The sequence below is a fragment of the Phalaenopsis equestris genome, unplaced genomic scaffold (genome assembly GCF_001263595.1).
Source record: "Phalaenopsis equestris unplaced genomic scaffold, ASM126359v1 Scaffold000121, whole genome shotgun sequence".
NCBI classification, from domain to species: Eukaryota; Viridiplantae; Streptophyta; class Magnoliopsida; order Asparagales; family Orchidaceae; genus Phalaenopsis; species Phalaenopsis equestris.
Window position 1 is genome coordinate 423662 of NW_018164563.1, and position 11414 is coordinate 435075.

General features: G+C 32.6%; 2 protein-coding genes across 2 annotated transcripts in view; one reads left to right on the top strand and one right to left on the bottom strand.

Moving 5' to 3' along the window:
• Positions 1 to 3968, top strand: part of LOC110021087 — a 4714-nt gene extending 746 nt beyond the window's left edge. Inside the window, exons 2-4 of the mRNA XM_020719418.1 lie at positions 1 to 244; positions 520 to 720; positions 3796 to 3968. The exon at positions 1 to 244 is cut by the window's left edge and continues 409 nt beyond it. Coding sequence (XP_020575077.1) covers positions 1 to 244; positions 520 to 720; positions 3796 to 3849 — 499 coding nt within the window. The 3' untranslated portion in view covers positions 3850 to 3968. The remainder of the gene's footprint in view (positions 245 to 519; positions 721 to 3795) is intronic.
• A 902-nt stretch (positions 3969 to 4870) lies between these two features.
• LOC110021086 (calcium-dependent protein kinase 26) overlaps positions 4871 to 11414 on the bottom strand; it is an 8781-nt gene continuing 2237 nt past the window's right edge. The window contains exons 2-7 of the mRNA XM_020719417.1: positions 9462 to 9605; positions 9227 to 9379; positions 8679 to 8794; positions 7773 to 7940; positions 6134 to 6358; positions 4871 to 5326 (exon numbers count right to left, since the gene is read on the bottom strand). Coding sequence (XP_020575076.1) covers positions 5204 to 5326; positions 6134 to 6358; positions 7773 to 7940; positions 8679 to 8794; positions 9227 to 9379; positions 9462 to 9605 — 929 coding nt within the window. The 3' untranslated portion in view covers positions 4871 to 5203. The remainder of the gene's footprint in view (positions 5327 to 6133; positions 6359 to 7772; positions 7941 to 8678; positions 8795 to 9226; positions 9380 to 9461; positions 9606 to 11414) is intronic.

The window sequence follows — 11414 nt, forward strand, 5'->3', positions numbered from 1 at the left end:
CTGGGAGGAAAGAGTGAGAGTGATTCAAGTGGTTAGGTTAGATGAAGGAACCGTGAGTTTGGAGAAGATTTGGGTTTTTTCAGAACATTGGTATGGTCCTTTCAGAAATGGAGAGCAGTTTGGTGGATGTGTCGTTAAGGAAACTGGGTTTGCATTGTCGAAGAGAGTTGGAGTTTCAGAGATTTTGGGGGAATGGAAAGGAAGTGAAAGGTTTGCAGTAGATGGATTAGACAGTAAGCAGAAGGTAATTTTTTGCGAGTGTTATGGATTGAGTTTGAATTCACAATCGTTGTTTGTTAATCCTTTCTGCCAAACTTAATCTTTTTTTCTTGGTGAAAGGATCATCTTGTTTAATCGCAGTAGATGGATTAGACAGTAAGCAGAAGGTAATTATTTTCGAGTGTTATGGATTGAGTTTGAATTCACAATCCTTGTTTGTTAATCCTTTCTGCCAATGTTAATCTTTTTTTCTTGGTGAAAGGAACATCTTGTTAAATTAATAAAACCTTAAATTTGCAGGATCCAATCCACCAACTTGTGAAGGTACACTCACAGAATTCCAATAGAGGCCAGTCATTTCTGACTGCACTCCCAAAGAGTCTCTGGTGTTCTCTGGAAGTTAAGGAGGAAGGTGACACCTGGGCTGAGGTTGGATGGATGATAGAATGCGGGCATGCCATGACTTCAAGATGCGTTCTTCACAAAGATGGGAGATTAAAGGTTAGTTTTTTATTGTTTTTATATTGAAAGCACTAAACATAGAACAAAGGGGCGTTTAGGACTGCAATAGTTATATATTTCTACAAACATTACCTCATAAATTATTTAAATTATACACGCCACCCTCGAGCTGTGGTTGGGAGCTCCAGTTCCATCGCAGAGGTCATGGGTTCGAGGATTGCCGCACGGGTGTGTATGAATTTATGATTGATTTTGCTCATAGTTTCAAAGGAAAAACCTTTGTGGAAGATTTACAGTCAATTTTTATGAATTTACATGTCTAAAACCTAAACATCAATTTTTACACACTGGTACGCACACATAGATATATATATATCACTGAGGTCATGGGTTCGAGGATTGCCGCACGGGTGTGTATGAATTTATGATTGATTTTGCTCATAGTTTCAAAGGAAAAATCTTTGTGGAAGATTTACTGTCAATTTTTATGAATTTACATGTCTAACACCTAAACATCAATTTTTACGCACTGGCACGCACACATAGATATATATATCACTTTATTTATGCATGAAAAAGATGTATTTCACTTTTTAAAAGTTCAAATAGTTGTATTTTTTATGTGATGTGAAAATTTTGATTGAATAAATGTTAAAAGCAAAATTTAGGTGTTAGATATCTAGATACATAAGAATTGGCTGTTATGTATGTAAATGCTCCAAACTTCTCTTCTCTACAATCAATCAGTTACATGGCTTTGTAAATTTACCAAATAGCTCTCTAGAAGAAGCTCTAAACCCAAGCAATTTTTGGTTTTTTGCTAAAGATTTTTTTCAAAAGTAGAGCGTTCTACTTTTGATTACATCATCATAAAGACGATTTGGAACTTTGGTCCGTAGAGCTTATGATATTTCTAGACATTTATAATTATATTGTCTTCCCAATAATTAGAATCAAGCATTTAGTAACCAAAGTTTAATAATTAATAATCATATTCAAACCAATCTATCTATGATAATCATATCGAGCCGCAATAACCATATTTAGAATTTGAAAAATCAAATTTTAAAGACGATTTGGAACTTTGGTCCGTAGAGCTTATGATATTTCTAGACATTTATAATTATATTGTCTTCCCAATAATTAGAATCAAACATTTAGTAACCAAATTTTAATAATTAATAATCATATTCAAGCCAATCTATCTATGATAATCATATCAACCCGCAATAACCATATTTAGAATTTGAAAAAATCAAATTGTGTTAGGCTATGTAATATATTGTTATAAATGAACTTGTGCTCTCGATGAAAAACTCAAAGTAGGCTTGATTAATACTCGATCAAATTTTTTCATATTAATAAATAGGGTCATTCACATACATACTACCTAATTCCTATGTATTTACATATCATTACTTTTTACATATATTTACATATCTTTATTAGTTAACCTAATTTTATAATTAATACATCATTATTCACCATATTAAGTATATCGTTTTTTTAATATTAATTAATATATTATTATATAAATATATATATCAATTATTTATTAATTATATAATTTAGGTTAATTATATAATATCATATATTTTTAATCTTTTTCTTCTTTCATAGATTATGTTTCACTCAATATTTAGTAGTTTCGATTGTCTTTCATAGTTTTGCCTCACTTATTTCACACTAAATGTCTTTGATACGATGAGTATAATTTTTTTTTTAAGTTTTTAAAATAATTTATTTTTCATGAATAAATATGTCTATTAATTTAATATAAATCATTCATATTTCTTTATTTCAATGAATTAGTTTTCAAATATTTATTTATATTATTTAATAGCAAGAAATTTAGTTTACAATTTATATATTATCTTAATTGGTAAAAAGTAATTGGGTTTTAAATTCAAATTTATTCAATTGCTTAATTGTTTAGGATGATAAAATTATGGGATAATTACATACAAATCACCCGAAACATTGATATTTACAATTTAGCCACCCAGATGATTTTTTCGAACTACCAAACCAATGCATTTACTCATGCCACGATCAAACTATTGAGAATTTGATAAGAATGAAAACAATGGGTTGGGGTTTTATCATGAATTTTGATATTTGAGTGAGAATTTGAAAAATGGATGAAAATACATGGGGTGATTTGTAAATAGAAAGTTTTGGGATGTAATTGCCCCAAATGACGAACATCTTTTGCACGATGATGATGACGATGACGATGATGATGTTGGACTACTCATGGATGGCGAACGATGAACTAGCGGCACAAGTGGAGAAGAACCAAATGGTCTCTCTCTTACTCTTAGGAAACTAAAGAGTCTTATGGGGTGAGGTTGAATGGGAGATATATGTGTAAAATATAGGAAGACGAATAATACTATCCATAGACTTAAATAAATTCAATTTTTAAAATTCTTTTAGGTCTCTCTTTTTCCTATTAAAGCAAATTACATTATTCAAAAGGCCTAGAAAAGTAAGCATTGATGAGCATATGGTATAGTTTCTTGCAATTCGCTCGTAATTATATCTTCCATGCGGAGTTGTGAACGATTTGATTTCTATTCAATCTAACATTAGGCTCATGAACAACTTAACATATTTTGAGTTGAATCGAGCAAGATTGACTGAATCATAGGTTGATTTAATTGGATCAAATTGTCACAAATTGAAACATGGTTCGGCCCTTTATTTTGATGTATATATTTTTTTAAGCTAATTTTTTGTTTCATTTTACAAACTAAAATTGGGCTCATGAACAACTTAACATATTTTGAGTTTGAATTGAGTCAAGATTGACTTAATCATAGGTTGATTTAATTGGATCAAATTGTCACAAATTGGAACATGCTTCAGCCGTTTATTTTGATTTTTTTTTTAAGCTAATTTTTTGTTTCATTTTACAAACTAACACCATATACAAGAAGACATTTACATTACCCCATAGATTCATTCATACACTAGCATACATCTCATTTCAATAAAATAAAATAAAAAAATCAATACAATTTTGTTACACTTCTTAATTTCCAAATCACATTTATAACCCTACTCCATACCTTTCTTAATATTTACTTGTTTCATTGCTTCGCTTTGCAGGACATGATGATCCAAGTGGAAGCCAAAGTGTTGGAGGGCAAAGTATATACTTAGCTTCTTAATATAAAACCTTTTCACCAAATTACAAAGAACAGATTTTTGAGTCTGAATGTGTAATAGTTTTGATAGCTTTCATCTTGTACATGTTTCAGGGATGTCTTGTTTTTTTTTCTTTTTGTTTTTTAGGAAATTTGTATTTGCATTTCTAACCCCCAAAGTTTGATATGTACTCCTTATAACACCTCAGTTCATAACCTATACATGAAAATATGTATTTCACTCAATGGAACAATGGTGAAAACTTTAGTGGGGTAAAGGCTTGTTGTTATTATTGCTGTTGTTGGTATTGAAGAGTTAAGAAGTATGCATGTAAATATGAAATTTTAGGTGTTCGGATATGTAAATGCATAAGAATTGTGTTGTATGGATGTAAATACCAACTTTTTATTTTTTTATGCATAAGAATTGTGTTGTATGGATGTAAATACCACCTTTTTTTAAAAAAACCAACTTTTTATTTTTTTAATTAATTGGTACATAATGTTATTTCAATAATGGTGTTATCAAGACAATGAAAATCAGAGCGGGATTGAATTGGAAGGAGAGTTCACAGTTTAACAATTAAATTCATAATCAAGGAACTCTATTAGAACCAGTCACTATTAAATTTGCATAGTTTCACATCATATTCCCACGTATATTGGTCGTGAACAACGAAAAATGTGCATTTATCCGCGACATAATGGTTGTGATTTTAGTTTCCAACCATTAGGTTATGGGTGCGAATCACATATCTGAAAATAAATGACAAAAAATATGAAAAAGTTCATAGCTCGATATATGTCTCATTTTGATTTTTACATTCATAACAAGCAAATCTTTCATGCCACATATAAAATATTATTATTTTAATTTTAAAAAGTAAAATATATCTTCTCATGCATATGTTATCGGATGGTAAATGCACAAAAATTGAGCGGTATAATGAAAATGAACAAATACAAAGATTCATGGGAGAGCAAACTATCATGTAATTTCACAAATTATCATGTAATTTCACAAATTTGCAAGTTCCTCACTTTATTTCATCTATGTTTCAAAAATAATGTCAGTGTAATTATCTGTACTATAGTTTTAATGGTTTCAGGTAAAAGAATTCTCTTCTAATCCTCTGAGAAAGGGTATTTTTGTAATAATTTAACACAAACTTTAACTTACACTGAAAACAGCTTTCCATGGCTCCAGATGCTATGCAGCAAAACTCTTAATTTCTGTACTGAAGATACATAAATCTTCAAGAGCTCTGCTGTTTCTTCTCACAATTTTCATATAAAGACACAAAATGTAGAATTTTACAAGCAAGACCTTCGCTTCTTATGGATGGTTTGGTTTGTTGATTCCTCGCTGATTACTCTCTCGTGCTCATTCTCAGACTATTCCGCATCGTCCTCCTTCCAAGGCCGAGCCCCAAATTTCCCATGTTTCCTTTTCGCATCATCGCGACGAATTCACCGTAGTCGATCCGGCCATCCTACGGCGGAACATGAAAAAATTTATGGTCTAAGAAACTCCGAAAGATTAGCAAATGATGTAAATGATTCCAACATACATATCAGGCCACACAATTCTCATACATTTACATATCTATCACCTAAACTTACATATTTACCATGCATAACACTCAAATGCTAAATATCACTATTATAAACTTTTTAAAAAGTGAAAAGCATCTTTTGATGCATAGGTGTTTGATAGGAAGGTGCTATAAAGGGTAAATATCAAACTTTCAAGTGATAGATATGTAAATGCATCAGAATTGTGTTGTATTCACGTAAATTTCCCATAACTTCTGTTGTGAACTAAGCCATAAGTTTTTTGGATGTAACGGTCATTTTGAAATGGTGGAATTTATAGGGTTCATATGGCACTCACTAGCATGAAATGAACAATGGGGATATTCATAAAGCTGACTATAAATTCAAATAGTTGGGATAAAGCTAATGATGATGACGACGACATATGTTAGCCCGATTTGATTATCAGATCGGTTCGGTTGAAACTACAGCGATAAAAGAAAGTAAGATTCGCATATATACCACTCAATTCTTTATGTATTTAAACATTTATACATATACACCACTTTACCTATGAATGAAAACTTGCATTTCACTTTTTTTAAAAATACATTAGAAAGGCGGTATCTTTTTATGTGATATGAAAGATTTAGCTGGTAGATACGTAAAAAAAGTAAAGTTTAAGTTTAAGATATGTAAATACATAGGAATTGGATGGTGTGTATGTAAAATGCCTCTAAAATGAATGGAAGCATAATACTTACATTATCCTGATCAACTTCTTTAATGATGTCGTCAATGAACACATTAGTGATGTTATGCTCCTTGCAGGCTTGTTGAAGTTCATCAACTGTTATGTACCCACTTCCGTCCTTATCGAAGTACGAGAACGCGGCCGCCAAATGTTCTTCGTGCTCCAACTTATTGAGATGAACAGTTGCAGCAATGAACTCTCCATAATCGATTGTGCCATTGCTGTCAACATCGGCCTGAAATGAAGTCTTAACGATTACTATGGCCAATAATGATCACAATTTTATAAATATGCAGAATAAATGAATCACAAAAGGAAGGCTTAAGCTTTTTGTGCTTGTAAAGTTGTGGCGGGGAAAACAAGAACCTAAAAATTATTGTGGGAATTTATAAATTTTTATATTTTTTTAACAAAAATTAGGGCAACAGTTTTCTTACAATCAATACACTTTATTAACGGATATGGTTGTAAAAAATAGCTTCGCACCACAAAAATTTCGAGAAAGTATTTCCCACAAATAAAAGTACGGTGGTAGTCTAAAATGCAACACATGTATAAAACAATCCCAAACATATAGTTAGATTTCATTTGAGGTGATTGCAAACTTTAGTTAATTTGGTTGTAAAGTCGTCACGAGGAAAGTAACTTTTTTGAAAGCACCTATGAGTATTATCATACATATTTTTATATTTTTATTTTAATTAAATGAAAATATGACACTAAATAGGACGCAATGGAGAAAAAGGATTCAAGTAGTCGGCCCCACGTAGTGGGATTAAGGCTTTGTTGTAGGAAGTCAGCAGCTCTCTTACCAAAGTGCTATATATGTGTGTGTGTGTGTCCGAGCTGCTTTCTTACTAAAGTTTTACATGTGTGTGTACATCAAAACTGTCATCACGAATCTCAAAGCATTCGAACGACCCAGACAACCAAGGCGTCCTACCGCCTTACTGCCAACCACGTAGTCAAGAATTGATTGACACACTAAGGCGAGAGATTCGAAAGGCAGATCACACCGACAATCCCGACCAACCGGGGCGTGGGCGGGAATCTTTGATCGCGTCTAATCAGTCGATCAGTCTTTACCTCGGTGAACAAGATCGACATTCGACCAGACGCCTCGACCAACCGACACGTACTTCAGAGAGGCACATTCGCCACTCAGTCATCATCTCAGTTGGTCGATTTCAAGCAAGACGGTAAGCCAATTGTCATTATTTTAAAATTCAAATTATAATACCTATATAGTATAAAATTCATACGATTAATTAGACCATCAATTATATTAAAAACGGGTTCCATATCTACTCCCTCTATTTTGTAATTGTACAAGATATGTCTTCCTTTTTGTAATTGTACAAAATATGTCTCTACAAATAGAAGACAAAAATACAAACAAAGGGATTTTTACTGATTCTCTTTACAAGAAATTCTTGACTTGATATACTCTCTTTCTCTCTTACTTCCTTCACTCAATCCTAAACTCTTGGGACGTGTTCAAAAAGAACAATTTAGGATCCAACAATGTGTGTGTGTTTGTGTGTGGGTGCGTGTAAATATGAAAGTTTAGGTGTGAGACATGTAAAAACATAAGAATTGTGTGTCCACATGTAAATTTCCCTTAAGGTTTTAGTATATCAAGCACTCACGGCATCCATAAGACATCGAATTTCCGTATCTTTTAATGTTGAACGATATCTTCTAAGACCAGCCTTCAGCTCATCGAATGTAATTGTTCCACTACTATCTGTGTCCATTGCCAGGAACATTTCTCGTAATCCAGCTATCTCCTCTTCTGAGAGACTTTCTGCTATGACCTGGAATGAAATAGAATGATTCACATTAGACACAAAATGACCTGATTCGTGGCACTTGAAACATTGCTGTGTTCCACTACTATCTGTGTCCATTGCCAGGAACATTTCTCGTAATCCAGCTATCTCCTCTTCTGAGAGACTTTCTGCTATGACCTGGAATGAAATAAAATGATTCACATTAGACACAACATGACCTGATTCGTGGCACTTGAAACACTGCTACTTACAAATCTAGCACTCTCTTTCATCCAATTTACATATACTTCGCTCAAATATCAAAATTTACGATAAAACCTCAACCCAAAATTTTCATTTTTATCAATTTCTCAATGATTTTATTGTGTTGGGCATAAATGCATCCGTTCAGCATTTCAAAAAATCGTCTTCAGTGATAGCTTTGTAAAAAGCAATACTTCGAGTGTTGTGCATGTAATTATAACAATCATAAACAGCTAGTTTTCTTAATAAATGCAATATGTAACGATAGTTTAAGAAAATCATGAAATTATTTAGACTTTTGGCATTTCAAAAAATTGTCATCAGTGATAGCGTTGTAAAAAGCAATATTTCGAGTGTTGTGCATGTAATTATAACAATCATAAACATCTAGTTTTCTTAATAAATACAATATGTAACCATAGTTTAAGAAAACCATGAAATTATTTAGACTTTTGAAACTGCAAGGCCAATTTCTGATGATCCATATTTTAAGAAAATCTAGAATGAAATTATACTCACTCGAAGAGCCATCTTCTTCAATTTATTCATTGCCGAGAATTGCTTAAGCCGAGAGAGAACCGCAGGATCCAGAGCGCTATCAGGAGCAACACCATTCTCACAAATCCAAGGATGACCTAAAAACAGATAAATTTGTCAGAAAATTATAGAAAATTTTACATGCATACCACATAATTCTTATGTAGTTACATATTTAAAACAAAAAATACAACATTAACACTTACATCGCTTGGTGCCATAAATCTATGCATGAAAAGATAATGATTGTGGTATTTTTTTGCAGTGATATTAAAAATTTGAGCGGTTTGCAAGTAAATCTGAATGTAAATACATAAAAATGTTGCAGTTTGTATGTAAATGTCCCAATGTTATATTTGACTAAATCAATCATTCCTACATGCTCACAGCTCAATGTTATAATATCATTCCACCAGGATATATATTTCATGCTCATGATTTAGCACTTTAAACTCCTACACCATTTGAAAAAGAAATGAACAAAAAGATCGAAATAGAAAAGTTATTAGAAGATTGAAGAGTGGACAGACATAGTACTTCATGGGCGGTCAATCGATCTTGAGGACGAGGGCAAATCATTTTTCTGATAAGATCCTTAGCACTGTCAGATATCAAAGGCCATGGTTCTGAGTCAAAATCAAGCTGACCCTTTAAAACTGCATCAAATATGCCTTGTTGTGTTTCTAAATAAAAATAGATAAATAAATGCATTAGTCGCAAAACATGAACAAATAAATGAACCAAAGCTTGGGGCCGCAGACATACCGGCCCAGAAGGGCGGCACTCCGCTCAACAATATATAGAGTATAACACCAGCTGTCCAGACATCAGCTTCTGGTCCGTAGTGTTTGCAGAGTACCTCTGGAGCTACATAATATGGGCTCCCAACCACATCAGTGAAGATCTGGCCTGCAAAAGCAGATTGAAAATTTGAGAGACATTCAGATAAAGAAAAAAAACTATTGATTTTGCTAAGAGTAAAGCGTCAAAATGTTAAATTGATCCCTATAATCTTTTAATGGGGGCTAAAAGTCTTCAATGAGAACTATTTCAACCTACATTGAGAAAATATGAAGACTAAATTGATACTTTTATAAATACTGAAACTATAATGACATTTTGCAAAGAGTTAGGGGACCATTTTGACACTTCTCATTTTACCAAGCAGATGTACAACCGGTTAACTTAAAGATGACAGGTTAACTGGTGCAATGTTCTTATAAGGTTGCCAGATAAGAATTTTAAAGTTTTCATCCATCGGAACACAAACCTTTTGCTCTAGTATTATTGGAAAAATATTACATCAGGATTCCTGATGCAATCAGAGTCCAATGATGAGGCGCCACGTGTCAAGTGGGCTCCGCCATTTTTAACACTGGCCAATACCAGTATATTACAATGGAACTCATTTGACACGTGACACCCCATCATTGGACTCCGAACCCAAGCTGCGTTAGGAGTCCTGATGTAATATTTTCTCAGTATTATTGGAGTTATTTTTGTCTTGTTTTTTAGTGTTCTAGTTTGAATTTAAGCATAACATGTTAATCACGACAGTGCCTATGAAAATATGATATGCCCTATAGTGTTTTGATTATCCTATTGGTTTGGTTTTACCATTGCTCAACATTCGTTGAATTTCTTAGCTCTGTACATGTCATAAGCACGCATTCCATTTTGGATTCTTCAACATTAATATTTATTTAGTTGTTCTACTTTTTTTTTCTTTCCTCATCTTCCCTGCTGCAGCATAAAAATCTGAATTACGCCATCAAAATTCAAGAAAAATTAAATACTATAGGCTTTTCATGCTTTATAGCACATCATGAAGCATGCGCTTTGCGTATCAGGAAGCTTGCGCTTCATATCAGGAAGTGTGTTTCACATCATGAACACTTTGATTTTCAATGCTTCAAAGCATTTTGGAACCAGTTCGCTTCAAAGAATCTCTACTTGCAATTTAAAAAATGTTTTCTGATTTTGCATCTAAGCACATTAATTGTTGCTATAATTAAAAGTAAGAAACTATGAATTATGACCTTTTGATTCTTTGTGCAAGACATTAAAATTTTCTACAAAAACAATGAACCTTCAAGATTAGAATGAAAACATTTATTTTTATATATAGATATAGATATATATAGACAATGTAATACAAGGTAAGTTATTCTATGATGAATTTTTTTCCATACCTTGAGGAAGAGTGGTTTCTCTTTTTATAACGCACAAGAGAGTTCTATGATTGGCATCTTTATATTACTTGACATTCATAAGAAATGAAACCCCATTTTACCTAAAATACGGGTCGCAAATATCCAGCCATACCAAAAATCTCTAAGAAAATTTTCACACCTAGGCATTATTTAGTAGCATAATTTAAATAGGATTTAGCCATAGATTTAGCATAAATCGAGCCAAATATCAAAAAAGTAAAAATTAAATTCATAGTTCTGTTAAATCGAATTTTTTCAGGTTTCGTTTTTTCTTCTCACATTTCGTCTCTTTTAAGACGTAAATCCAGATTTAGTAAATCCAATTGTGAGAAGGATTTAAGAATTTATTCTTCATCGCTCGTGAGCTCATCTCCGTAGACTAGTCTATCGAATCTATTGATTTGATTAACCCTATTTAACGTAAATTCAGGTTGCAGCCGAACAACACCCTAAGGCCTAAGCAACTACTCAAAGCAACTTTAGCATGGTGCATGTTGAAGTTACA